This window comes from Anguilla rostrata, chromosome 17 (genome assembly GCF_018555375.3).
Source record: "Anguilla rostrata isolate EN2019 chromosome 17, ASM1855537v3, whole genome shotgun sequence".
Taxonomy (NCBI): Eukaryota; Metazoa; Chordata; class Actinopteri; order Anguilliformes; family Anguillidae; genus Anguilla; species Anguilla rostrata.
Window position 1 is genome coordinate 25,189,949 of NC_057949.1, and position 13,403 is coordinate 25,203,351.

Here is a 13,403-nt window from a genome sequence, read left to right on the forward strand (position 1 = left end):
AATGGCTGTAATACAGCGTGGATGGATCAATAGAAGATGTTGGTTCTGTTAGTGTTTTACTGATGGCCTAGTGACAACATTTTCACCCCACATGTTGCCCCTTTCCATGCAATAAATAGATAAATAAATAATTAATGTTTATTAGGTTTATAATAAATAATAATGTTTATTAAGTTTTTATGTTTAAAAAAAAATCTATATGTTTATGCATGCTAATGCACAGTCATATGGGTCCTGCATTTGCAAGTGTTTCCTGCCGAGGAAGACTGAGTGTGCCATGGACCGGCCTCCTGATTTCCCCCATTGGCGCTCAGACAAGCACCTTTAGGAGGTTGTGGATCGACCTGAATGCAACCGTTCACACTGCACCACGTTGGGTGGAATGTGATATCCCAGAGAGGAAGAGAACGCTTAGTCCATATGTCCATATCTGCATTGGTTCATTCCCTCAGTGTGTTCACTGTGGCTGTCAAACATCCCCTACATTAGTTCAACAGGTAGGAGGCTGTCTTGTTTAAGGATATTTTATCAAAACCTCAAATTAGTTTTTCGTTTTTCAACAACCAACAATATGTATGTAAACAAAGAATTAAATTCAAGATTAGCTACACCAGGCAGCTTTTGAAGAAATCATATCACTAGTTCCAGTTTATACAAACATCCCCCCTTGGATGCACTGACCATTTACTTTATAACAACATCAATATTTTGTGGAAGTGCATAAAATTGGCAGTGATCCATTTTCTACACTTCCTCATTTTCTCAGATGGGATAACAATTTTTGGGGATTAATCCCCCCCCTCCCCAGTGGCAACCCAGCTTCAGGTTTTCGGTAAGTGTTTTCGGCTTCTGGCACACCGTGGAAAGCACGAAAACGTAAAGTTACGTATCTTTTTATATGATTATGTCTTTGGATAAGATAGATCTAGTATGCTCTTAGAAACTATGGTTTTACCATCTAGGGTTCTTATCCTTTCGATGGTTCGACGGCACAAGGGAATAATGTAGAGCGATTGGTTGCTTTGATGAGCGTCTGTTCATTGTCCAATAAACTTGAAGCAAGGGCGGGGAATAGTTTGCGTAGAGCACACGTTGGGAAGGTTCTTAGTAAGGCTCATTCAAGAAAAAGCTAGAAGTAAACGAAAAGCGACATTTTTCGTTGAAGTAAACATGCCGTCTTTGACAGAGAAACCAGATGTTATATTTGTAAGTATTGCACCCTTATAGCATCGCTGCTTATTCTGACAGATGGCATTCTTTGGAAGTACCGAGTACTGTGGAGGCCCATTCGAAGCCTCGGGACTGGACTGATTTCTTCCTTCGAATTTAGTTGATGATAACGGAAGTATGTGTGTTCTCTGTATCTCGATAGTCACCGCTGTCTTAGTTTTGCTGCGGGGAACTGCTTACAGAGCTTCTTAAAAGGTTTTTATAATAGGTAAATACATTTGAATGCAGTCGGTAGAAGCTACTTAGCTATACGAAGACTGGTTGGCGAACGATATGTTTATTGTATTCTTGCAAACTACCTAGCAATTTGGCTGTCCAGCTAGCTACAAAGGTTTTCTTCGCACCATTTTAGCTGACATTTATTTATCTAATGGATATGTTGCGCTGTTGTAAAAAGTCGTCTTACCACCAGATGTCTATGAATTGTTTACGTTTTTGTTTACATTCTGGACAGATGCAACTGCTAGCGAATCTATCGCTGTATCTATCGCGAACGTGTCGCAGTATCTAAGGCGAACCTATCGCTGTATCTATCGCGAATCTATGTATCTTGATATCCAAGTGTGACAGGGTGAACTTTTAAACTTTTTATTCTGGGGTGGGCGGTGGCGCCTGAGAACTTCCGCACACGGCAGGGATGTGTGTGTAGTGGAAACACTTTACTGATTAACGTTATGGATATGCAATCTGTTCGTGTTGTGTATCGTCTTTCCCGCAGGAAGAGGATGACCTGCCGTACGAAGAGGAGATCATCCGCAACCCGTACTCCGTTAAGTGCTGGATGCGCTATATCGAGTACAAACAGAACGGCCCTAAGTCTGTGCTGAACATGATATACGAGCGAGCACTGAAGGAGCTGCCTGGAAGGTGGGCGCTCTCTCACGTTCACACACTTACCATTGTCTGTGTGTAGCTCCAGTTATAAGCTGTGGTCTGCATTACCTGTGTATACTTGCCGTTGCGTAATGTAAATGTCGTGTTGTAGTTACATGCTGTGATATAGTTACCTGTATGTGTGTGTGCCTGTAGTTATAGGAGTGGTATAATTACCTGTATGTGTGTACCTGCAGTTATAAGCTGTGGTATAATTACCTGTATGTGTGTACCTGCAGTTATAAGCTGTGGTATAATTACCTGAGGGAGAGGAGGAAGCAGGTGAAGGGCAGGTGCATCACAGAGCCTGCCTACGAGGAGATCAACAACTGTCATGAGAGAGCGCTGGTGTTTATGCACAAGGTAATGTACACACACACACACACTCTCATACTCACACTCACACTCACACACACACACACACACACACACACACACACACACTCACACACACACACACATACACCTCTCTCTCACACACACACACACACACTCTCTCACACTCACACACACACACTCACACACACACACACACACACACACACACACACACACACAAATACTCACACAAAAAGACACCAGTGTTTGAGCGCATGTGTAAATGCGTACACGCTCGCGCCTGTGTGTTTACTCTCCTCTCCCTCCCTCCCTCCCTCCCTCCCTCCTTCCCTCCATTTCTCTCTCTCTCTGTGTCTCTCTGGTAGATGCCCAGAATCTGGCTGGATTACTGCCAGTTCCTGGTGTCTCAGTGCAAAATCACGCGGAGCCGGCGCACCTTCGACCGTGCCCTGCGGGCCCTGCCCATTACCCAGCATCCCCGCATCTGGCCCCTGTACCTGCGGTTCGCCCGCAACCTGCCCCTCCCCGAGACGGCCATCCGCGTGTACCGCCGCTACCTCAAGGTGAGGCTGGTGTTTTTTTCCGTTTTTTATTTTATTTTATTTTTTAAAACCGTTCCTTCCGGTCATTTCTACTGCCGCCCTCTCTCACCGCCCTCCCCTTCCCCCTTCCAGCTGTCCCCCGAGAACGCGGAGGAGTACATCGACTACCTGCGGTCCGTGAGCCGCCTGGACGAAGCGGCGGTAAGGCTGGCGGCCATCGTCAACGACGAGAGCTTCGTGTCCAAGGAGGGAAAGTCCAACTACCAGGTGTGACATTATTCCTTCGTCCTTCATAGACGTAAATGGTAAATGGACTGCATTTATATAGCGCTTTTATCCAAAGCGCTTTACAATTGATGCCTCTCATTTGCCAGAGCAGTTAGGGGTTAGGTGTCTTGCTCAAGGACACTTCGACATGCCCAGGGCGGGGTTTGAACCGGCAACCCTCCGACTGCCAGACAATCGGTCTTACCTCCTGAGCTATGTCGCCCTATCGTAATGTGATAGATACTCTGTAATGGCATTCAGGTGCTCTGTAATGTGGTCTATACTCTGTAATGGTAAATGGTAAATGGACTGCATTTATATAGCGATTTTATCCAAAGCGCTTTACAATTGATGCCTCTCATTCGCCAGAGCAGTTAGGGGTTAGGTGTCTTGCTCAAGGACACTTCGACATGCCCAGGGCGGGGTTTGAACCCTCTGACTGCCAGACAATCGGTCTTACCGCCTGAGCTATGTCGCCCCAACCACAGGTGACCTTTGTGTGTGATGGTTACATCTCTCCGCTACCTGTGCTCTGTAATAATCCTTTCACCTGACTGCCTGTGCGGTGGGATAATCTCTTTTCTCTACAGCAATTTCTGTTAGCTCGTTTACACGTACACTGTCGCATTTTGGTTTCGACATGAGCAAAGAGCAGACCAGGAAATCTTGGCTACCGTTACTGTGTTGAAGCATCCACCCTAATGTTGTGCAGCTGTCGTGCCCTAGGTTATATAGTATGTGGGAGATGTTCGTTGAATGTTGCGTGTGCTTTGTGTGTTTTGTGGTTCGCGGTGCAGTTGTGGCACGAGCTGTGTGACCTGATCTCCCAGAACCCGGACAAGGTGAAGTCTCTGAACGTGGGGGCCATCATCCGCGGGGGCCTGACGCGCTTCACTGACCAGCTGGGGAAGCTCTGGTGCTCCCTGGCCGACTACTACATACGGAGCGGCCACCTGGAGAAGGTACGCACACGCATATGCTAACGGGCTCGCGCGCGCATGCTAACGGGCTCGCGCGCGCTAACGGGCTCACACGCTCACAGGGAGGGAGGGAGGGAGAGAGGCTGCGTATGGGGAGGCGAGTTGACATTTTGTGGTTGTCCCCCCCCCCCCCCCCCCAGGCGCGGGACGTGTACGAAGAGGCGGTCCAGACGGTGGTGACGGTGCGCGACTTCACTCAGGTGTTCGACAGCTACGCCCACACCGAAGAGACCGTGATCGCCGCCAAGATGGAGACCACTGCTGAGATGGGCCAGGACGAGGAGGGTGAGAGGCCCACAGCACCTTTTACCCAAACCTTTACCTTTCACCCGGAAGGGACGCTATTGCGTTTGCTATTAATCTTTTTTTTTCACGTATCGAATCATTTAGCAGGATCTCTAAGTCTAGTGCAACTTATATTAGTGCTTAAAATAAGTCCATACGCAGTGGTAGGCAGTAGATGCAAACACACATTATGTGCACACACATACGCAGACTTGCACATGCGCACGCACACAGGTGTTCACCATCAGACAAACAAGCACTAATACCCCCCCACACACGCACACACACACACACTCAAACACCCCCACACTCACACCCCCCCACACACACACACACACACACACTCACACCCCCCCCCCACATATGCACACACACACGCGCACACACACTCACACCCCCCCCCACACACACACACACACACGCGCACACCCTGACGCCTCTCCCCCTCCCGCAGAGGACGTTGACCTGGAGCTGCGGCTGGCGCGCTTTGAGCAGCTGATTGCGCGGCGCCCCCTGCTGCTGAACAGCGTGCTGCTGCGCCAGAACCCCCACAACGTCCACGAGTGGCACAAGAGGGTCAAGCTGTACGAGGGCAAACCGCGGCAGGTGAGCTCGGCGGGCGTCGTGCTCGCGTTTCGCCAGCGTCGGGCGCTGTGACGCTCCTGCCTGGCCTTGCTGAAGCGCGAAACCCGCGCTCAAGGGCCTGAGCCCACACGCGCTCGGACGGAGTGTAGCACAGTGGGTAAGGAGCTGGGCTTGTAACCGAAAGGTCGCAGGTTCGATTCCCGGGTAGGGCACTGCCGTTGTACCCTTGAGCAAGGTACTTAACCGAAATTGCTTCAGTGTATATCCAGCTGTATAAAATGGATACGATGTAAATGTAAAGTGCTATGTAAAAGTTGTGTAAGTCGCTCTGGATAAGAGCGTCTGCTAAATACCTGTAATGTTATGTAATGTAATGAGCGTGTGCTGCCAGCATTGCTCTGAAGGGTTATAACGGCTGATCTGAGATCAGTGTGGTGTGACTGCTTCCTGATCATCAGCACTGGTCCAGAGTCAGTGGGGGCCTTTGCTGTGTGTCGAGCGGTATTGAGCGGTGCGGTGTGGCAGCTGATCTGAGATCAGTGTGGTGTGACTGCTTCCTGGTCATCAGCACTGGTCCGGAGTCAGTGGGGTCCTTTGCTGTGTGTCGAGCGGTATTGAGCGGTGCGGTGTGGCAGCTGATCTGAGATCAGTGTCTGCTTGCAGATCATCAACACGTACACAGAGGCTGTGCAGACGGTGGACCCCATGAAGGCCACGGGGAAACCCAACTCCCTCTGGATCGCTTTCGCCAAATTCTACGAGGAGAACGATCAGCTGGACGATGTGAGTCTGGGCCCGCCCCAATCCCACCCCATCCCGGCCAGCCCCAATCCCACCCCATCCCGGGCCCGCCCCAATCCCACCCCGCCCCAGGCCCGCCCCAGTCCCACACCACCCCAATCCCACCCCATCCCGGGCCTGCCCCAGTCCCACACCACCCCAATCCCACCCCATCCCGGGCCCGCCCCAATCCCCCACCGCCCCAATCCCACCCCGCCCCGGGCCCGCCCCAGTCCCACACCACCCCAATCCCACCCCGCCCCGGGCCTGCCCAGTCCCACACCACCCCAATCCCACCCCATCCCGGGCCCGCCCCAATCCCACACCACCCCAATCCCACCCCGCCCGGGCCTGCCCCAATCCCACACCACCCCAATCCCACCCGCCCCGGGCCTGCCCAGTCCCACACCACCCCAATCCCACCCCAATCCCACACCACCCCATCCCACCCCAATCCCACCCATCCCGGGCCCGCCCCAATCCCCCACCACCCCAATCCCACCCCAATCCCACCCATCCCGGGCCCGCCCCAGTCCCACACCACCCAATCCCACCCCATCCCGGGCCCGCCCCAATCCACCCCGCCCGGCCTGCCCAGTCCCAACCACCCAGTCCCACACCACCCCAATCCACCCCATCCCGGCCCGCCCCAATCCCACCCCGCCCCAGGCCCGCCCCAGTCCCACACCACCCCAATCCCACCCCATCCCGGGCCCGCCCCAATCCCCCACCGCCCCAATCCCACCCCACCCGGGCCTGCCCCAGTCCCACACCACCCCAATCCCACCCCAATCCCACACCACCCCAATCCCACCCCGCCCCGGGCCTGCCCAGTCCCACACCACCCCAATCCCACCCCAATCCCACACCACCCCAATCCCACCCCAATCCCACCCCATCCCGGCCCGCCCCAATCCCCACCGCCCCAATCCCACCCGCCCCGGGCCTGCCCCAGTCCCACACCACCCCAATCCCACCCCATCCCGGCCGCCCCAGTCCCACACCACCCCAATCCCACCCCATCCCGGGCCCGCCCCAATCCCACCCCGCCCCGGGCCTGCCCCAGTCCCACACCACCCCAATCCCACCCCATCCCGGGCCCGCCCCAATCCCACCCCCCCCCGGGCCTGCCCCAGTCCCACACCCCCCAATCCCACCCCGTCCCAATCCCACCCCATCCCACCCCGCCCCAATCCCCCACCGCCCCAATCCCACAGGGCTAGTTTAACAAACTGTAAATGCGTCCTCATTCGTTCGGCCTGTCGTTGGGCTCCCTCCCTCTCTCCAGGCCAGGACGATCTTCGAGAAGGCCACCAAGGTGAACTACAAGCAGGTGGACGAGCTGGCGGGGGTGTGGTGCGAGTACGGCGAGATGGAGCTGCGCCACGAGAACTACGAGCAGGCGCTGCACATCCTGAGGGTGAGAGAGGGCGCGCGTGCGCGCGTAGCCGCGCGGATGAGCCGCGTAGGCCGCTCTCCCGCGTAGCCGCTGTCCCGTGCGGCTGAACTCCGGCTCTCTGGTTCCCGCCCTCTCCGCTGTTGTACGGGGGGGCTGAGTTTGGACCCTGCCATTTTTTAATTTTTAATTTATTTTTTGCGCCCGCAGAAAGCCACCGCCATCCCGTCCAAGAAGGCCGAGTACTTCGACGTCTCCGAGCCGGTGCAGAACCGCGTCTACAAGTCCCTGAAGGTGTGGTCCATGCTGGCCGACCTGGAGGAGAGCCTGGGCACCTTTCAGGTAATGGCGGCTTTACGCTCTACCCACTGCCCCCCCATAAGGCCTCAGGCCTCCGTCAGCGGTGCGTGGCGTTGAGTCCGAGCCTGTGGCGCGCCACTCTACGTCCCGCTCGCTGCTGCGTTGAGGCTTTATCGTGATTGGCTGCCGTTGCACATGCATTAATCTGACAGGTGCTTCTTTTTCCCTGAGAGTGGATTCCAAGGCCATTCAGGCGAACGACAGCAAGTGCAACCTGCTTGTGTGCAAGTTCTGTGTGAGTTGTGGGGGGGTTGCGTGTGGGTTGCGTGTGGGTTGCGTGTGGGTTGCGTGTGGGTTGCGTGTGGGTTGCGTGTGGGTTTCGTGTGGGTTGCGTGTTGGTTGCGTGTAGGTTGCGTGTTGGTTGCGTGTAGGTTGTGTCTAGGTTGTGTGTAGGTTGTGTGTTGGTTGTGTCTAGGTTGTGTCTAGGTTGTGTGTAGGTTGTGTGTTGGTTGTGTGTAGGTTGTGTGTAGGTTGCGTGTAGGTTGCGTCTAGGTTGTGTGTAGGTTGTGTGTAGGTTGCGTGTAGGTTGCGTCTAGGTTGTGTCTAGGTTGTGTGTAGGTTGTGTGTAGGTTGTGTGTAGGTTGTGTGTAGGTTGCGTGTAGGTTGCGTCTAGCTTGTGTGTGGGTTGTGTGTAGGTTGTGTGTAGGTTGTGTGTAGGTTGTGTGTAGGTTGTGTGTGGGTTGTGTGTTGGTTGTGTGTGGGTCGTGTGTTGGTTGTGTGTAGGTTGCGTGTAGGTTGTGTCTAGGTTGTGTGTAGGTTGTGTGTTGGTTGTGTGTGGGTCGTGCCAAGGCGTTGAAGCTGTGTTCTGCCGCTGTTGTGTTGAAGGTGAGTTTGGTCTTTCTCCCTCCGTCAGTCCACCAAGGCGGTGTACGACCGCATCATCGACCTGCGCATCGCCACGCCCCAGATCATCATCAACTACGCCATGTTCCTGGAGGAGCACACGTACTTCGAGGAGAGCTTCAAGGTTGGTCTGCCCGTGCCTGAACCTGCGCCCATCCCGGGGGGGGTCAGAGGTCACGTGTAACCCCAGAGCGTAGTGATGTCGCTGACCCCTTTACCCCCCCCGTGTGTGCCTGTCCCGCAGGCCTACGAGCGAGGCATCTCCCTCTTCCGCTGGCCCAACGTCTACGACATCTGGAACACCTACCTCACCAAGTTCATCGACCGCTACGGGGGCAAGAAGCTGGAGAGGGCGCGGGACCTGTTTGAGCAGGCCCTGGACGGCTGTCCCGCCAAGTACGCCAAAAGTAAGAGGGGGAGCACAAAACGCTTTTACGACCCGCTCAGCAGACGTCCATTTTGGGCAGAAGACTCATTCGTTCGTAAGTTACTGATAAAGATCAGAGGTCCCCAAACTGCAGTTACCAACCAGGGGCTGAGCGCCCAGCTTGATAAAATGGCTGACCGACCCCTTCGTCCCACATCCACTGCAGGCTGCAGTACCTACTGTGGAAATCTGAAGGGTCACAGGTCAGACCCCTGTTCCCACAGAAAGTGGGGGAGGTGGGTTAAAGTTGCCTGAATAATGTAAGGTGTTTTATTGGTTATGCTGGGTAGCGGCGATGTACTGTGTGTTTGTGATTGGCTGCGGTGGTTAGTGGTGATTCAGTGTGTGTGTTACGGGGGGTACATTACATTACAGGCATTTAGCAGACGCCCTTATCCAGAGCGACTCACATTTACACTGCATCCATTTATACAGCTGGATATATACTGAAGCAATGCAGGTTAAGTACCTTGGCTCAAGGGTATGACGGCGGTGTCCTACCCATGGAATCGAACCTGTGACCTTTCGGTTGCAAGCCCAGTTCCTTACCCACTGTGCTACACTGCCGCCCCTAGCGATATACCTGCTGTACGCGAAGCTGGAGGAGGAGTTTGGGCTGGCGCGGCACGCCATGGCGGTGTACGAGCGGGCGACGGAGGCGGTGGAGCGCACGGAGAGGCACCACATGTTCAACATCTACATCAAGAGAGCTGCCGAGATCTACGGAGTCACGCACACCCGAGCCATTTACCAGAAGGCCATCGAGGTGCTTCTCTCTTTCTCTCTCTCACACACACACACACCCGAGCCATTTACCAGAAGGCCATCGAGGTGCTTCTGTCTTTCTCTCTCTCTCACACACACACACACACACACACACACCCGAGCCATTTACCAGAAGGCCATCGAGGTGCTTCTGTCTTTCTCTCTCTCACACACACACACACACACACGCACACACACACGCACACCCGAGCCATTTACCAGAAGGCCATCGAGGTGCTTCTGTCTTTCTCTCTCTCACACACACACACACACACACACACACACACACGCACGCGCGCACACACACACACACACACACCCGAGCCATTTACCAGAAGGCCATCGAGGTGCTCCTGTCTTTCTCTCTCTCACACACACACACACACACACACACACACGCACGCGCGCACACACACACACCCGAGCCATTTACCAGAAGGCCATCGAGGTGCTCCTGTCTTTCTCTCTCTCTCACACACACACACACACACACACACGAGCCATTTACCAGAAGGCCATGAAGGTGCTTCTGTCTTTCTCTCTCACACACACGCACGCACACACACACACACACACACACACACACACACACACACACACACCGCACATGACTGAAGCCTTTTTGCGTGTTACAGGTCACATGATTGAAACTGTGTGTGTGCATGCGTCTGTGTGCGTGTGCGTGCGTTGTGTGTGTGTATGTGTATGTATGTTTGTGTGTGTGCGTGTGTTTGTCTGCGTGTGTGTGTGTGTGTATATGTGTATGTATATATGTGTGTGTGTGTGTGTGTGTTACAGGTGCTTCCGGATGAACACTCCAGAGAGATGTGCCAGCGTTTTGCTGACATGGAGAGCAAACTGGGCGAGATTGACCGGGCGAGAGCCATCTACTCCTACTGCTCCCAGATCTGTGACCCCAGGGTGAGAGACCACGCCTGACCCCAGTGCATGATACTGACCACAGACCTGCTCCTGTCACAATACACACTGACCACAGACCTGCTCCCAACTGTCACTATACACACTGACCACAGACCTGCTCCCAACTGTCACAATACACACTGACCATTGAAAACCTCAAATGTTACTGTCAGTGCAGTGCATCAAATTCCTGACTAGTAACTAGTCAGCTCTCTCCTATGTGCTTTTCACAATGGCAAAATTCATTCATTCATTCATTCATTCATTCGTTCATTCAGCATAACACTCCTTATAACAGTATTGTACAAGTAATTTATGGTGGTCATATGGGTAACTTTCACAGGCTAAATCATAAAAAATGATCAGGTAAGTGGGACTAAGAGGCCTGCCTGTCCTTCGAGGTGGTTTTCCCTGTGTGCTTGCAGGTGATTTTGGCTGAGGCGGGTCTCTCTCTCTCTCTCTCTCTCTCTCTCTCTCTCTCTCTCTCTCTCTCTCTCGCAGATGACCCCGGTGTTCTGGCAGACGTGGAAGGAGTTTGAGATCCGGCACGGGAACGAGGACACCATCCGGGAGATGCTGCGCATCAAGCGCAGCGTGCAGGCCACCTACAACACGCAGGTCAACTTCATGTCCTCCCAGATGCTCAAGGCCACCGCCAACGCCACCGGCACGGGTGAGAGCCGCGCGCGCGTCGCCATGCCGACTCCCCAGCGGAGAGCACCGCCAGATTTACACACTCCCCGCGGGGCACGCCGTGAACGCGCAAGCGCGGACAAGTGTGAACTGACCGTGTGTGTGTGTTTGTGTGCCTGCATCTGTGTGTGTGTGTGTACGTATGTGTATGTGTGTGTGTCCGTGTGCGTGCGTTTGTGTGCGTGCGTGCGTGCGTGTGTGTTTGTGTGGGTGTAGTGTCAGACCTTGCTCCAGGGCAGAGTGGAGTTGATGATATGAAGATGCTGGAACAGAAGGCTCAACAGCTGGCAGCCGAGGCAGAGCAGGACAAGCCCCGCCCCAAAGACAAGATCCTCTTCGTCAGGTCAGCGGTGCTCCTCCGAGGCTGACAATAGTGCTGCGGTTTTTGACGTGGCCACTAGAGGGTGCCTTACTCCTTATGTACACGGTGGAAAATGACATCCTGCTGTCACTCTGTACCTGCTTGAATTTAAATGTATGTCTTTTGAATGTGGATATTGTTTCAGGTCTCAGACCTTGCATTTTATGCGTGTTTTCAGGAGTGACACCTCTCGCAGTGAACTGGCCGAGCTTGCAAAGCAAGCTAACCCTGACGAAATAGACATCGATGACGAAGACGACGAGGAAGAGGAGGACGGTGGTGAACCGGACGGTGAGTTTGAGCCGGCGTGTGCATGCGCGCGTGTGTGTGTGTGCGCGCGTGCGTGTGTAAAAGGGGTGCGATAGAACTGTGCGAGATTAAACGCTTGAACAAATGTGTGCGTTAGTAACATAAATAAATGTGTGTTCTCTCTCTGGGACAGAGGTGCAGCTGGAGCAGAAGAGTGTCCCCACAGCTGTGTTCGGAGGTCTGAAGCAGGACTCCGATGCCACAGGATGCTGACGTCCCATCGACGAACAATGACCAATACACCAGCAGCACACATGCACATGTGGCTCATCCCACTGTTATGTCTGTATACCAATGTTCACACTGTTGAAGGCTGGTAGGACCCACAGAAAGTGTGTTTTGTTAAGAGTGTTCTGGGCTGTCTGCTCCTCTCCATCCCATTGTATTTTACAAAATACAGTCCCAGCTGCATTGGACTGCTGAATAAAATGTGTCTGTGTACGTATGGTTACTTGTTGGCCAGCCCCAAAAAACCAACTCTTCTCTGTCGAGCTCTGGATTTTGTCACATTGTTGCTGTTACCTCTTATTTGGGTGAATAATAAGGGGACAGTCCTGCTGAAGAACACCTCCCCCCCACCTCCTCCTAGTTATTGTAACAGCCAGAATCCAATACCAGACCGCATCGCACATTTGAACCCAGTAATTTGTCAGGATCAATGTCCTGTCTAGCATCCCTTGAACCTCTAAACTGCAAATTATATGGGCAACACAATATTGCATGTAGCGCTCTACATTTATGAAAAGCAGAGAGCATCGTGACTTTTGCTTGGGTTTCTACATAATCTTGCGCTGCATCCATATATTATCTACGGGCCATATATTAAGCTCTGTGAAGGCAGACGTTTTGATGGACAAAGTTTCAGTTGACAGAAGAAGAGAAGCCTTGGAGAAGCAATAAAAAAGCTATCAAACTGAAGCGCAACGTTTGTGTTTTAATATCTTCATGCCCGGCATCTCCCACGCAGTGCTGCCAATTTGCGTGCGTTTCTTACTATATTAGAGGACACTGTTCCGTAATGAAATAGACACCGCAACTTGACACAAATTGCTGCCATGCGTGATTTGCTGCAGCCCTGTAAATGACAAGAATATTTGTAAAAAAAAAAACAGGCATAAGGCTCTAACCATAAATAGTAGAAAACGCTTAGCTGAAGTGCGAGTCTCAAACATCTTCTATGGCTGCTAATTAATAACGAATGTTTATTTCCAGAACAACACACTGATATTTCCTGATTATGTGTGTGGTCGTTTCCTCCGCATTGATTACGTCAGTTTAGTATTTTCAGTTCAACGCCACATTGCAATTTCGCGCCGAACCCCATACGTAAATTTATTGGTTTGACTGTGTTTACGACTAGGTGACCTCGGACAGTTACATTACGTGCAACATGGGTGGACCATGAAAAAAGTAATCCGTTAAACTGTATGGAAACATGAACATCTGC

The 13,403-nt window shown here is 52.9% G+C and overlaps 1 protein-coding gene across 2 annotated transcripts; it reads left to right on the forward strand.

Annotated features, from left to right (window-relative positions):
* Nucleotides 1–1,045: 1,045 nt before the first annotated feature.
* xab2 (XPA binding protein 2) lies at nucleotides 1,046–12,397 on the forward strand. Of its 2 annotated transcripts, none has more exons than XM_064314109.1 (19): nucleotides 1,046–1,206; nucleotides 1,949–2,097; nucleotides 2,301–2,466; nucleotides 2,808–3,005; nucleotides 3,117–3,251; nucleotides 4,049–4,213; nucleotides 4,372–4,516; nucleotides 4,971–5,122; nucleotides 5,765–5,884; nucleotides 7,170–7,301; nucleotides 7,488–7,619; nucleotides 8,491–8,604; nucleotides 8,725–8,887; nucleotides 9,483–9,673; nucleotides 10,471–10,593; nucleotides 11,095–11,266; nucleotides 11,503–11,629; nucleotides 11,826–11,938; nucleotides 12,090–12,397. In XM_064314109.1, the coding sequence occupies exons 1-19, from the start codon at nucleotides 1,171–1,173 to the stop codon at nucleotides 12,167–12,169; spliced, it is 2,613 nt and encodes an 870-aa protein (XP_064170179.1). In that variant the 5' UTR covers nucleotides 1,046–1,170; the 3' UTR covers nucleotides 12,170–12,397. The 2 variants fall into 2 exon arrangements, with proteins under 2 accessions (XP_064170179.1, XP_064170180.1); XM_064314110.1 differs by having other exon boundaries at nucleotides 2,343–2,466.
* The last annotated feature ends 1,006 nt before the right edge of the window (nucleotides 12,398–13,403 follow it).